Source organism: Danio rerio, chromosome 23, assembly GCF_052040795.2.
Source record: "Danio rerio strain M-AB ecotype USA chromosome 23, GRCz13ab, whole genome shotgun sequence".
Lineage (NCBI taxonomy): Eukaryota > Metazoa > Chordata > Actinopteri > Cypriniformes > Danionidae > Danio > Danio rerio.
The window spans coordinates 36,423,014-36,437,069 of NC_141043.1; the positions used below are offsets into that span (position 1 = coordinate 36,423,014).

Genomic DNA, 14,056 nt, shown 5'->3' on the forward strand with positions numbered 1-14,056 from the left:
TGTGGCCCAAAAAGGAATATGGAAAAATAATATTATTAGGGTCTTTAAACCGAGTATATGTGTAATGATTTTTGTTCAGTTTGTTCATTTGTTTGTTTTATTAATTAATTGATTAATCTTCATTAATTTTAGACATGGCATATACTGTAAGCTGTGTTATAAAAGTATGTGAAAACTAACTGAAAAATTATATATATTTTTGACTATATATATATATATATATATATATATATATATATATATATATATATATATATATATATATATATATACAGACATATATATATATATGTATGCATGTATATATATATATGCATGTATATATGTATATATGAAGTGTTTTTAAACTAAACAACTTGCTGAAACATTGCATGAATAATCTGCAACATTTCAACAGTGATTAATTAAATTAAAACCACAATATTTAATTTGCAAAAAACAAAACATATAACTAAATTGAATTTATTTATTTTTTTGTGTGCCACAAAAAAAATATTAGCCCCTTTATTTTTTCCCCTAATTTCTGTTTAACAAAGAGAAGATTTTTTTCAACACATTTCTAAACATAATAGTTTTAATAACTGATTTGTTTTATCTTTGTCATAATAACAGTAAATAACATTTGACTAGATATTTTTCAAGACACTTCTATACAGCTTAAAGTAACATTTAAAGGCTTTACTATAGTCATTAGGTTAACTAGGCAGGTTAGGGTAATTAGGCAAGTTATTGTATAACAGTGGTTTGTTCTGTAGACCATCGAAAAAAATATGTAGCTTAAAGGGGCTATATAAATATAATAAATATAAAGCTTAGATTTTGACCTAAAAATTGTTATTAAAAAATTAAAAACTGCTTTTATTCTTGCCGAAATAAAACAAATAAGACTTTCTCCAGAAGAAAGAATAATATTAGTCATACAGTAAAATGTCCTTGCCCTGTTAAACATTATTTGGGAAATATTTGAAAAAGGAGGGCAAATCATTCTGATTTCAATTATATACAGTACATGTGTCAACATCTCAAAGAATGGTTTTAGGGTTTTGTGACCCTTTAAATGTGCTCAGGACCAAAGACAAGCAACCAAAGATGATTTGTGGGATAAATTAAACTTTAATCTCACTTTAATCCCCTTCAAACGTCAAAATATAACAAGTACTGTGCAAAGTTTTAAACTGCAGGTAGTAGAACTGTAATCAACAATGAATCTGAATACAGCTGGTTAAAAGCAAACAGTACAAAACTGCTTTACATACATGCTATGACCTATGAGTGAACTGTTGGTAAAACTCTATTAAAAAATTGATACAAACAATGTAACATATCTCAAAGACCTAGTGCAAAGTAATCTGTTTTGTTACTTTTTGGCTACAAAAAATAATGTTTTGTTCATTTTCTCACCTTTATCATGTTGTTCCAAACCCGTTGTCATATATAAACACTTTAAATTTAGATGGCATGATTTTTGTGGAAAACTACTCCTTCAACATCAGCAAATTTTCAGAAAACATAGGCCTAGTTGAGCATCAGACTTTCAACATAAAGGACTAAATGACTCTGAAAACATAAACACAAACTTGTTTTGTCTGGTAGAACATCCTGAAGAAAAGTTACACTTAAAATGACACAACAGATAATAAGCATTAAACAATATGGTCAATTCTGTGAACTATAATTTAGAGCTTACATACATTGTGATATATTGACAGCGGACCACCATTAAATTGCTCCACCACGCTTCCTAATGGCAAATAGAGGAACTGCACACAAATAATGTATCATGGGTACCTTTCGGAACAACATGCTAGTGATACTGCCGAATATTTCGTATGCCTATAAGCATAGTATCCAAAACAAAGCCTTAAAATGCTACATTGAGTAATAATGCACGTTGTATGTTTGCAAGTCATTTAACAATGTGATTAAATAATGAGTCAAAGATGTTAAAAAGGGATGCACTGCATTGTGGGACATAGTGTTGAGTGCAGCGTTGCATACATTCAAAAGAATGGGGTCAGTAGTTTTAAAAAACTATCAAAATGACAGTAAATCTTTAACACTTTTAATTCTTTTTTGATTCTATTGAACATCCTGACTGTTTCACAATACAGGCTCATCACATCGATGACAAAAAAATAATCAAATTAGCATATTACAATTGTTTTCTGAAGGACTGCATGATAATGAAAACTGGAGTAATGACTACTGAAAATTCAGCTTTGCCATCACAGGACTAAATTACATTTACAAAAACATATTCACATAGAAAACAGCTACTTTAAATTCTGTATTTTGGAACAGATAAACACAGTTTTAGTGTTCTTAAGTTGTTTTTTGTTTCTAAAACAATCAACCCCAAACCTCTGAATGTGATTGTACATACAGCAGAAATCCTTGTATGCAGTTCCAAACACACCCGTGGATAATCCTCAACTATTATTCATAAATAAATCTCAATATAAACATGTAAAAAGCGACAACATATGGCAAACAATGATGAACACTATGTCTGAATAATGGCAAACCAAATCAGTAAATTCAATTTTAAATCAAAGTCACTTGCTCCTTCACTGACTGAAGCCCATCCTTCAAGTCCTTCATCATACTCCTGTTCAGATAAAATGTGCAAATGTTGTACCTTTATAGTGAAAACAACTTGCTACTAGTGCATTTCCAGCAAAGCAGCAGGTTTGGGGTTTCAAACCTAAAAACTTTATAGACCATTTTGAGAGATTTAAACAAAAACAATGGTCCCAACGTATTTCCTGTTTTACACTTTTAATTTCTATAGATTCCGAGAATCCAAAAAGAGCTCCATATTAATAAATAATGTTAAGATAGCTGTTTTAACATTAAGTTATTACACAGTTAACCATAGTTATGAAATAGTTTGATAACAAGCAGGAAATGTTAATGGGTCAATGACATGACCACCTTGAAATGATCGATTATAATACCCTTAGAATGCATATTTTTAACGTGGACATTTTAAGTTAAGCGTGGATATTATCCCTCTGAAGCAGTGGACAGGCGAGAAAGCAAGTAGACCTCAGTGCTGACACTCAAACTATAGAGTACATCGATTTACAATACATGATTAAATAACAAGCAAAACAGCATTATTGAATTTTAGATGAAATAGAAAACGGTCAAAAATGAGCCAATAATAAAAATGTACAAAGGTCTCAAATTCAGAGATTGTTTTAAAGAGACATCAAACAATGCCAAGTATTTGTGGACAGTAGACAAGCAGCTTATGGTCCATGTATTTGTTCAGGCCAAACCATAGATAAATCACATATACTTAATTTTACACATTGTGCTCGTAGCACACAGATCTTGAGGTAAAATTCATAGACACACTGAAGTTTACTACGCTAAAATGACAAGTGATTGGAGGAATTAAGCTTTTTAAAGCTTCCAACCAATTGCTTTGCAAAATGATTCACTGTTTCAAAGTGTTTGCTTTGTGCCACCCATTAACTTTCACTATGGAAGGCGATGTTTCCCAGCAACCAACATTCTTCAAAAAATCTCTATTGTGTTCAACAAAAGAAGGAAACTCATGAAGGTTTAAAACCACATGAGGGAGAATAAACTATGAGGCAATTTTCATATTTGGGTGAAATATCCCTATTTGTGTCTGCATAATATTTGGTAATAGTACAACAAGAGACTAGTGACAAATATTATTACTTTTCTTTTTTACAAATGTCTCATTAAAACAGCTAAAAACTCATAAACTGATCTGAGATCAGGTAAAATCTATAAAACCTGTTCAGTAATTCGCCACATTTTGAAGGCAGCCATCACTAACAGCTACAAGACATCTAGTCTCAAACGGTGACATGATGATGGTGATGTGATATTGTTCAACATTATTTGAAAACTTTGAGAGTAGTTTGTAGTGAAAGATATAGGGGTGAGCAGCTTGATCCTAAAGTATCAATATTTTCGATACTGGCAATGTATCAAAATGATCGATTCTTAAATAGAAGTATCCTCCCTATTTTAAGTGATCACAGATTTAAATATCTAAATAATAGTAATCAAGACAGTGCTGCATGGTATATAAATATTTTCTTAAATAGAAACAGAAATGGGAACTACGCCGCATCTCCGCTAATGGGTCAGTATTTGCTCACAGCCTCACACTTTCAAAGCACAATACACACACTCAGCGTAAATTTAAAACTCGAGCACGGGGCTGCGGCCATTATGACTGAATGAAATAGAAGTATAATCTGGAGCTATTTTACTCCAGTTAATAATGACGAGGTTGCGTGTGATACTTGTCACAAAACCATACGCCACTGATCAAAGAAAAGCAGGCCTAAAAGGAGAGTGTTAACAGTCATTTGTTTCATTTAAAAAAAAGTTAAAGGGAAGAAGTGGCTTCTTTTTTTTTATTAAACAATGTTTGTGCAATGTTTTATTTATTTTTTGTTATATATGGTGTTATATAGCAAGTTTTTTATTAAATAATAACATTTTGTTATTTTAATACATGTAAAAAAAAGAATTATGTCTATTTTATTTAATAATGATACTGAAAGTGATTTTAAAAAACATTATAAAATCACTATAACATATTTATTTGAAGTATCAATATCGATATTGGGCATCACTGTGGCGCAGTGGGCAGCATGATCGCCTCACAGCAAGCTGGTTTAAGCCCCGGCTGGGTCAGTTAGCATTTCTGTGTGGGTTTTCCTCAGGGTGCTCCGGTTTCCCCGACAAGTCCAAAGACATGTAGTACAGGTGAATTGGGTAGGCTAAATTGTCCATAGTGTATGAGTATGTGTGTGTGTGTGTGTGACATATATTTTGTCAAAACAAACTTTTATATTGGATGCGATAAATCTTTGCCCAGCTATAATATTTTGTGAAAACATATTAGTGCAATTAGATTTTTCAGTTTAGTTCTCATTTACATGAAGACTATAAACAATTATTCATGTTTATATTGTTGTTTAGAGCATTTAGTATTTGCATATAAAAACCAAAAATGTGACATTTTTAGAAGTTTATGGTTTAACTGTATCTTGGTGGAATAACCCTGATTTTTAGTCACAACTACAGTCAGAACTGCTGCATTTCTCTGGATTTCTATATTTTATATTTGAAATTTGGAAGAAATGTGACTGACAGCGCGGTGGCTCAGTGGTTATCACTCTCACCTCACAGCAAGATGCTGGTTTAAGTCCCAGCTGAGTCAGTTGGCATTTCTGTGTGGAGTTTGCATGTGCTGGCGTGGGTTTCCTCCAGGTGTTCCGGTTTCCACCACAGTCCAAAGACATGCGGTACAGGTGAATTGGGTAAGCTAAATTATTCGTAGTGTATTTGTGTGAATGGGAATGTGTGGGTGTTTCCCAGTGATAGATTGCGGCTGGAAGGGCAACTGCTATGTAAAACATATGGATAAGTTGGCGGTTCATTCTGCTGTGGTGACCCCAGATTAATAAAAGTTCTAACCGAAAAGAAAGTGAATGAATAAATGTGTATTGACAATACTAGTCTTGAAATACTTGGTCTCGGATTAGAAAGAAAATAATTGGTATCGCCCATCCCAAGTGAAAGACAATGCCCTCATCTACCAGGATCTTATTACTTCTTACTCATTTCGTACATGTGTTTACAATGCAGTGTTTACTACAGTTGAAGCCAGAATTGTTAGCTCCCCTGAATTATTGGCCCACCTGTTTATTTTTTCCCTCAACTTCTGTTTAACAGAAAGATTTTTTCAACACATTTCTAAACATAATAGTTTTAATAATTAATTTCTAATAACTGATTTATTTTATCTTTGCCATGATGACAGTACAGAATATTTTACTGGATATTTTTCCAGACACTTCTATACAGCTTAAAGTGACATTTAAAGGCTTAACTAGGTAGGTTAGGATAATTAGGCAAGTTACTGTATAACGATGGTTTGTTCTGTAGACTATCGAAAAAATATATAGCTTAAAGGGGCTAATAATTTTGACCTTAAAATGGCTTTTAAAAAATTAAAAACTGCTTTTATTCTAGCTGACATAAAACACATAAGACTTTCTCCAGAACATAAAATATTATCAGACATACCGTAATAATGTTCTTGCTCTGTTAAACATCATTTGGGATATTTTTTAAAAAATGAAAAAAAATTGGGGGGGGGGAGGGGGGGGGCTAATAATTCTGACTTAAACTGTATATTATTTCCTACAAATACCAATGCTGTGTCTGAATTGATTGTATGGTCCAGCCGTCAACCAAAGTCGCTCCACTGCTCTGAGGGACTAATATCCACCCATCAAAAGCGACATTTACAGAGAACTGGTCCAACGAGACGCTGTTTCCAAAAAATACAGTTTTTGCACATTTTTCTTTTGTTGACAGTGAAGGAGAGCCTTCATTTCACATCTGACATTTTGGAAAGAAGTTGCCCTGAGTAAAGTAACAACATCCTGTGACCATATATTAGTGTATCCACTTACAATCAAACACTAACATACCTTCATCCAGCATCAGTAGAAAACCCCTTATCAACTCAAATTGACAAGAAAAGAGGCTGATGTTCACTGACTTCCTACTACAGGGCCTGAATCTGAGGGAAGGAGGGGATGAGATTTGAGTCTTTTCTGTGAAAGAAAGAGGCCGTTAAGACGGTATTTAAAAAAGGAAAACCATCCATCCATCCTTCCATCTTCTTCATGTTGGCAGGTGAAGCCACCGACTGGCAACTACAAATCCATTAGAGCTGAAGGAGCCAATCAAAAGTCACTGAGGATGCTGATGTCAGCAAACTCCTGGCGGTAGCGGTAGGAGTACAGGCCCAGCAGAAAAGCCCATTTCAGAGTCATGAAACTCCACACGGCTGACAGGTAGAAGCTCTTAGGGTCAGATAATGCTGGAAAACATACAGAACGTGTTACGCATTGCACATGATAACACACTTTAAAGGGATAATTCACCCAAAAAAAATTAATTTTACTCTATTTATTCACCCTCAAGGGGTTCCAAACCTTTATGGGTTTCTGTTGAACACAAAAGAAGATATTTTGATGTATGATGGAAACCTGTAACCATTGATTTTACATAAACAAATACTATGGAAGTCAATGATCATATTTCTAGCCCTCAAAATGATCTTCTTTGTGTTCAACAGATAAGGTCAAGTAAAGGGTAAGTAAATGATGATAGAATGTTCAGTTTTAAGTGAGCTATCCCTTTAAAAATGCCATTATAATTCACAGAAGTATATTTCCGTCAATGTCAAAGTACTCACACTGCTTTTCTATAACCGATAAAGTTATGAAAGTGGCGAAAGCAGCGACAGCTAAGAGGGAGAAGACCGAGCTGACAAACATGAAGAACTTGAGTCCCTTCAGCCATGTGCGCCAGTAGTCCTGAATGTACATGATGTGGGTGACCAAAGCCCAGAGCGCCAGGACTCCTGTAGATTTAAATATAGCATAAACACAGACTGTAAGTTTAATAAAGTAGCCATCTATCAACTGATTGAGGAAAAGAAAGTGTTTTTGCATGTTATGGTTTAATTTTCCATGACTTAATGTTATATTATTGGGTTCAGCATAAAAATTTGCCAGTAAAATAAAATCAAATAGTATGAACAAACATACTGTAGCTTTTTTTTTATAATTGGCATGGAATTATTGAAATACTCATTATTATACTTAATATTTATACACTATAGGTCAAGAGTTTGGGGTCAGTAGGATTTTTAAATGTTATAAAAAAAGCTTCTCCTGCTCACCAAGGCTGCATTTACTTCATCAAAAATACAGTACAAATTCTAAAATTGTGAAATGTTATTGCACTATAAAATAACTGCTCAAAAGTAGTTTATCATTTAATTTAATCATTTATTACAGTAATTTTAAAGATGAATTTTCAGCTTTATTACTCCAGTTTTCAAAGTCACATGATCTTTCAGAAATCACTCTAATATTAATTATATTATTATTATTAATGATAATAGTAATAAAAGCAGTAATGACCGGAATAATAATTTCATTTGGAACTACATACTTTAAGAAAGCAGTTATTTGAAATTTTTATAAATATTTAACAATTTAACATATTTTTTACATTTAATAAATGTTGCCTTGATGAACTGAATAATTTCATTAAAAACATGAAACATAAAAAAAATAAATAAATAAATAAAACTGGGCCCAGTAAGGACAGGTCAAAATACTTTTGTTTTTCACACAAACATATCTGTTACACTGAATGAAAATGAACATTACCATTAAATTCAGACATTTTGTTTTCTTAAATGTTATTTGAAACATCAAAGTAGACACTTTAATATTTATGTAATATCACTTGTAAATTTATTCACGTTGTCCTTGACCTATGTATGCTTATTTCTTCCTCTAAGTCAATCTAAAATAATCATATATCGGCATATTTACAAAAACTACATACACACACACAGGGTTTTTTATATATATATCATTAAAGACCAACTATGCATTGCAGACTGTGTCTTATACACAAAGTGACAGCTGCAGATTTTTATTAAGTTCAGCATAACAATTTTTTACTAAAATAAAATCAAAAGGCATACACAAACATAGCTTATTTGATTAGTTGACATGAAACTATTTAAATACTTAATTATTATACTTCATATATATATATATATATATATATATATATATATATATATATATATATATATATATATATAGATATATACATTTGATACACGCACACAACAAACATATACAGTAGGTGAAACTATTGTGCAATAAAACTAGGATTATGTCCTGATTACATGATTACACTGAGCAAAAATGGTTACTAATATACACAATTTATAGAAGACACTTACTGAAAAGTCAAATTGTTAAACAGAAACTAATTAAAGGATTACGTGATTTAATGATCACAGTGAAGCCACAAAATATTTTTCATATAGTATCCTTTACAACACCACTAGGACTTTTATTCTATTCTATTCTATTCTCTCTCTCTCTCTCTCTCTCTCTCTCTCTCTCTCTCTCTTTCTCTCTCTCTCTCTCTCTCTATATATATATATATATATATATATATATATATATATATATATATATGAAGAATTCAGACGTAAAAACCTCTAACTCCAATCAGAAAATGTATTCTAAATAACATTAATCTTAGGTCTCCATGTTTTGATTCAGTAATTTCACTTTTATGGCAAAAAATTGGTTATTTTTAGCAATTTTAACATGAAATAACTGAACATAAACATAAGAGGCAGAGAAAATGCTCAATGTAGAAGAAAATTCTAGATGGCACTTGGAGGCTTTTGCATCTGAACTCTTCATATAAATGTCAGAATAAGTTACATTTTTTACACAAACATATATTGTACATTGAATGAAAATGAACATTACCAATAAAAATTGGGACATTTTGTTTTCTTAAAAGTCATTCGAAAAATCAAAGTAGACACTTTAATATTTAAGTAAATTTAAGTAATATGACTTGTAAATTTGTAAATGCGGACGCCCTGTCCTAGACCCATGCAAACATGTTTATTTATTCCTCTCTATCGATCTAAAATGATCATATTCTTATATATAAGTAACCTTAACATATTTTTATATATGCTATAAAGACTAACCTTAAACTGCAGACTGTGTGGCTTAATGTTTGTATACAAAGTGACACCCGCAGATCCTGCCGACCGCAATATCACACAAACCATACAACAACAACAAAGTATAAATAAATCATGTCAGCTAAAGAAACAGGATGTGAAATCTTTATATTTAACAGCAGATGTGTAAAGTCAGTGACTGTGTGGCCTTGAGTTTATTTCCAGACCTGATAATCCGCCCATCGCCGCCGTCCAGGGCTGTTTATAAACCACATTCCACACGATAAACGCCGAAAACCCCACCAGCATCCCGAACGTGGAATATCCAACACTGATGTAGATCCTGTTTGGACCCATTGATAATGTATAAAGTACCGAAGTAAAGACCGCTGTGAAAAAGGAGAAGGATTACACCATCGATGAGGGATTATGTAATGCAGACCCGCTATTTCGTAAACACGACTGCACGACCCGGAAGAGCTCTGCCGTATCACCATAGCAATAGTCAACAACCTTGTAAAAGCAGATGTTCGCACGATCACATCATCCACATTTTATTATATGTAATTACCTACTTTCTTGGAGATGCAGCAGTAGGTTAATCTGCCATTCGCGAGTCTATGGTGCAGAGAAATCTCCTTAGATCTTTTTGGATAATTGTGCATTCAGAAGTTAATGTCCAATACTCCAAATACGTCCTTATACAGAGCTCACATTGTTGTTTCAGATGAAATATAACACGGAACACGTACTTACATATGTTCCAATAGGGTAGATATTAATTAATAGTCATTCAAACAACTTTACCTAAGGCTCTTTACGTGACGGTTGTTCTCTCGCGTCCGCCATGTTTGTAGTTTGTTTACACTTTTTACTCAAGTTTGTAGTTCTAATCGAATTCACGTCAAGTATTTATACACTTCTTATAAATACTATTTGGGAAGGATAGTATGCGAATTGGGACGCAGCAATATACACATATTATATTATATTATATTATATTATATTATATTATATTATATTATATTATATTATATTATATTATATTATATTAATTATATTATATTATATTATTATATAATACTATATTGTTTTATATTATATTAATTATATTATATTATATTATATTATATTATATTATATTATATTATATTATATTATATTATATTATATTATGTGTTGAACCATATATATTTATGCAGGTTACGCATATTTCCAGCTTTGGAAATTACAAGAGGTTGCTTCAAAGTTATTATTTGTTCTCTGGATTTGCAATAAATCAGGTATTTGTGTTGAACAAAATGCTGAATTTTTGATAAACTGCTGATATAATGTCTTTAAAATCTGAAATATTATTATTATCACCAAAAAATAAATACATAAAAAACTTGAGTGTGTGTGCATGCATGCAAGTCTGAAAACGTAATTATTTCAGAACCAAATAGCTTTGAAGTGCTTCCTTGATTTTTTTCAGCGTTATCACACACACACACACACACACACACACACACACACACACGCACACACACACACACAAAATGGAGGATGATCAAAACAAACATAAAATATTCATGCGTAATATGTAAGATACTTTTTTGCTACTATATATTTAAGACTGCAAACCACAAAAAAAATTATCTTTTTGCACTTTATCAAATAAAATAATCCATGAACTCATCTTTCAAGAAATGACTCCTAATTACTATAGTTTTATAATTAATTGCTTAGTCTTTACTGTTTGTCCAATCATCTGTGCAGTCTTGTTCATTTTTTGTTGTTGTTGCAACATTTAATAAAACAATTCACAGCAGAACAAAGACTCGGGTGTCACAGTGGGTAGCACGATTACCTCACAGCAAGAATTTAGCTGGTTCGAGCCCCGGCTGGGTCTGTTGGCATTTCTGTGTGGAGTTTGCATGTTTTCCCAGTGTTCATGTGGGTTTCCTCCGGATGCTCCGGATAAATTTGTGGTTCATTCTACTGTGGAGACCCCTGATTAATAAAGGGACTAAGCCGAAAAGAAAATGAATAGATGAATGAATTACAGCGACTAAATATAGGTTATCAAAAATGAAATATATTAAAAAGTATAAGAAAAAAATTACAGTTTTTTCCAATTGTTTACACACATTTTCTGAAAGCAGGTCTCATATTGTCAGAACTCTACACACAAATCACAAAACACACACACATTGGGCAAAACTCTTCAATTCTTCTGCAAAATGAAACTCTACGCTCAAAACAATGTGATTTCTTCGCAAAATGGTCTTTTGTTTTCAAATGACACACACAAGCCATCACATCAATAGACATTCATAAGATCAGTTAAACACTGATGTGCTGAATGTAAAACACTCTGACCACTTCTTCTTCACTCATCATTATGACTTTCTGTAAGCCTTTTTTTCAGTGTTACACTTTACTACAGACAGCAGGCCTACAGAAGTGCATTGTAAAATATTATGCAAAACAAACAATTACCAAATATATTTTACTGTATTTTCCCCACAAATACAGTGTACACAGTGTTCATCCCAACCAACACAAAGTTGCAGAAATCGTGGTCTACATATGCCATCAACAGAAGTATTTACTGTATACAGTCACAGTATAAATTTTTTTTTTTATAAAAAAACAGCTATACTGCATCCTCTTTTCTGTTTTGGTCTGGCCAAGCAGTGGGGGAAATGTCACTTTGCATGGCGAATCCCATAGATATATACACTAGATATCGCATAGGGAACCTGAGCATGCATCAATAGCGCCGCCACATTGGTACAGTGCTCCCAGGACAAATGTCATTCAACCGCACTAGTCAAGTCAGTGTTATTACGTGAAGATGCGGGACTTTAGCGCTGTCTACCGGTGTAGAAACGAGCAAACAAAGAAATCAAAGCACAAAGGCAGAACATTTCATGGGTCATATTAAGTTTTTTTCTGTTTTTGTATGTTCTGAACTTTTGTGCTAATCAGGTAACGTTATTGATGATAACAGTCACTTACTGCATTCACCATAAGACAAAGAAGCTCCAACTCGCACTCCAACTAAACACTCGGCTTATGCTAGTTTTGTTGAATAAAATCAGCAAACAATGCAAAAGAAATATGACAACGAGATGCTGCGCTGCCAGAAACTTGTATTATTGTCGGCTAACGTTAGTGAAAGAGTCGTTCGGGGGATTCATTCACAAACGAATCGCTCCCTCCGTCAGTATGAGAAGTGAAAGCAGGAGAGGAGCTGTGTTTCAGGACATGATTAGATCAAATTTAACAGAGAGGGTGAATAGTACATTTCTGTACACACAAACACAAGCTTTTTGTCAGGAATGCCGGTGCGGTCACTGATCCATCAATGTAGAAAAGTGATGTAAAATTATAATTTTCGTAATTAGAAAAAAAAATTACATACTAACATCCAGGAAAACTCCCGATCATAGATATATGTGTATATGTGTATATCTCTGGCTTTGGATGGCCACAGTCCTCCACTGTACTTTGGTCCCGCATTCATTTCAAAGGAGCGCTACCCTGTAGCAAGATGGCGGCGCTATTGACGCATTCCGTCCAATAGACAACAATAGGCCAGGCGACATCTAGTGTATATATCTATGGGCGAATCCAGCCACGAAAAGCATCAACTGCTATAGCTTGGAGAAGGGGTATACGTGTGTGTGGATTTCGGTCATACACTTTACATCTCCAGGCAGAAAAAAAAAAATCCTCGATAGGTTTGAGGAATATGGAGAATATGGAGGGGGAGATAAACAACTAAAAAACATGGGTGGGCAGTAAACTAGTTGTGAACCAGATGAGCCCTGATTTCTAAATTGCAATTCTGTGTGACAGGTGTTTACCTATGTGAAGAGTTAGCATGCAAAGTAGGACAACTGACTTTACAACTATGAATGACAGTGTGTTCCTTGCGAAACAAAAGATTTTCTGCATGAAAATTGTGCAAAATGCAGAGAATTGTGTGTAGTGTTTTGAAAAAAGTGTGTTTTAAACCTGCAATTTGAGTGTAAAGCAGGAACTGTGCTTGTAGTTTAGCAGAATTGATTCAGGGGGTTGGTGCATCAGTTACATGTTGTAGTCATTGTGTCTGAAGTACAGGTAATTGTGTGTAAACAATTGGAAAAAAATGTAAATCAACAAGTTTTCTCTTTGAAAAAAGAAGTAAAAAAGTCTTTCTATAGCACTTATACATTGTTGACTGTGTCAAAACAGCTTTACATAAAAAGCCATCAAATTTCAGATTGTGGAAAATAAGTCAATTTAAAGCAAAGGAGACGTGTTTAGAAATATTGATTTATTTTCCAACACATGTTGTGTAAACACATAAATGTATATTTCCTATTGTAGATCAGTGGCTACAGTCATGTCGTAGTGTCGCATGTTTCCCATGTCGTTTGTGTGATGGTGGTGTTAATCTACTTGATCTTCTCTCAGTGGTTTTCTATCGTG

General features: G+C 33.1%; 1 protein-coding gene across 3 annotated transcripts in view; it reads right to left on the minus strand.

Moving 5' to 3' along the window:
- Positions 1 to 1,093: 1,093 nt before the first annotated feature.
- The window catches only part of slc48a1a (solute carrier family 48 member 1a), a 29,064-nt gene continuing 16,101 nt past the window's right edge, over positions 1,094 to 14,056 (minus strand). The window contains exons 1-3 of one of the 3 annotated variants that reach the window (XM_087305505.1): positions 9,620 to 10,061; positions 7,271 to 7,438; positions 1,094 to 6,892 (exon numbers count right to left, since the gene is read on the minus strand). In XM_087305505.1, coding sequence (XP_087161631.1) covers positions 6,756 to 6,892; positions 7,271 to 7,403 — 270 coding nt within the window. In that variant the 5' untranslated portion in view covers positions 7,404 to 7,438; positions 9,620 to 10,061 and the 3' untranslated portion in view covers positions 1,094 to 6,755. Of the gene's footprint in view, positions 6,893 to 7,270; positions 7,439 to 9,619; positions 10,062 to 14,056 lie in introns of those variants that run through there. The other 2 variants (NM_001002424.2, XM_087305506.1) reach the window with 2 other exon arrangements.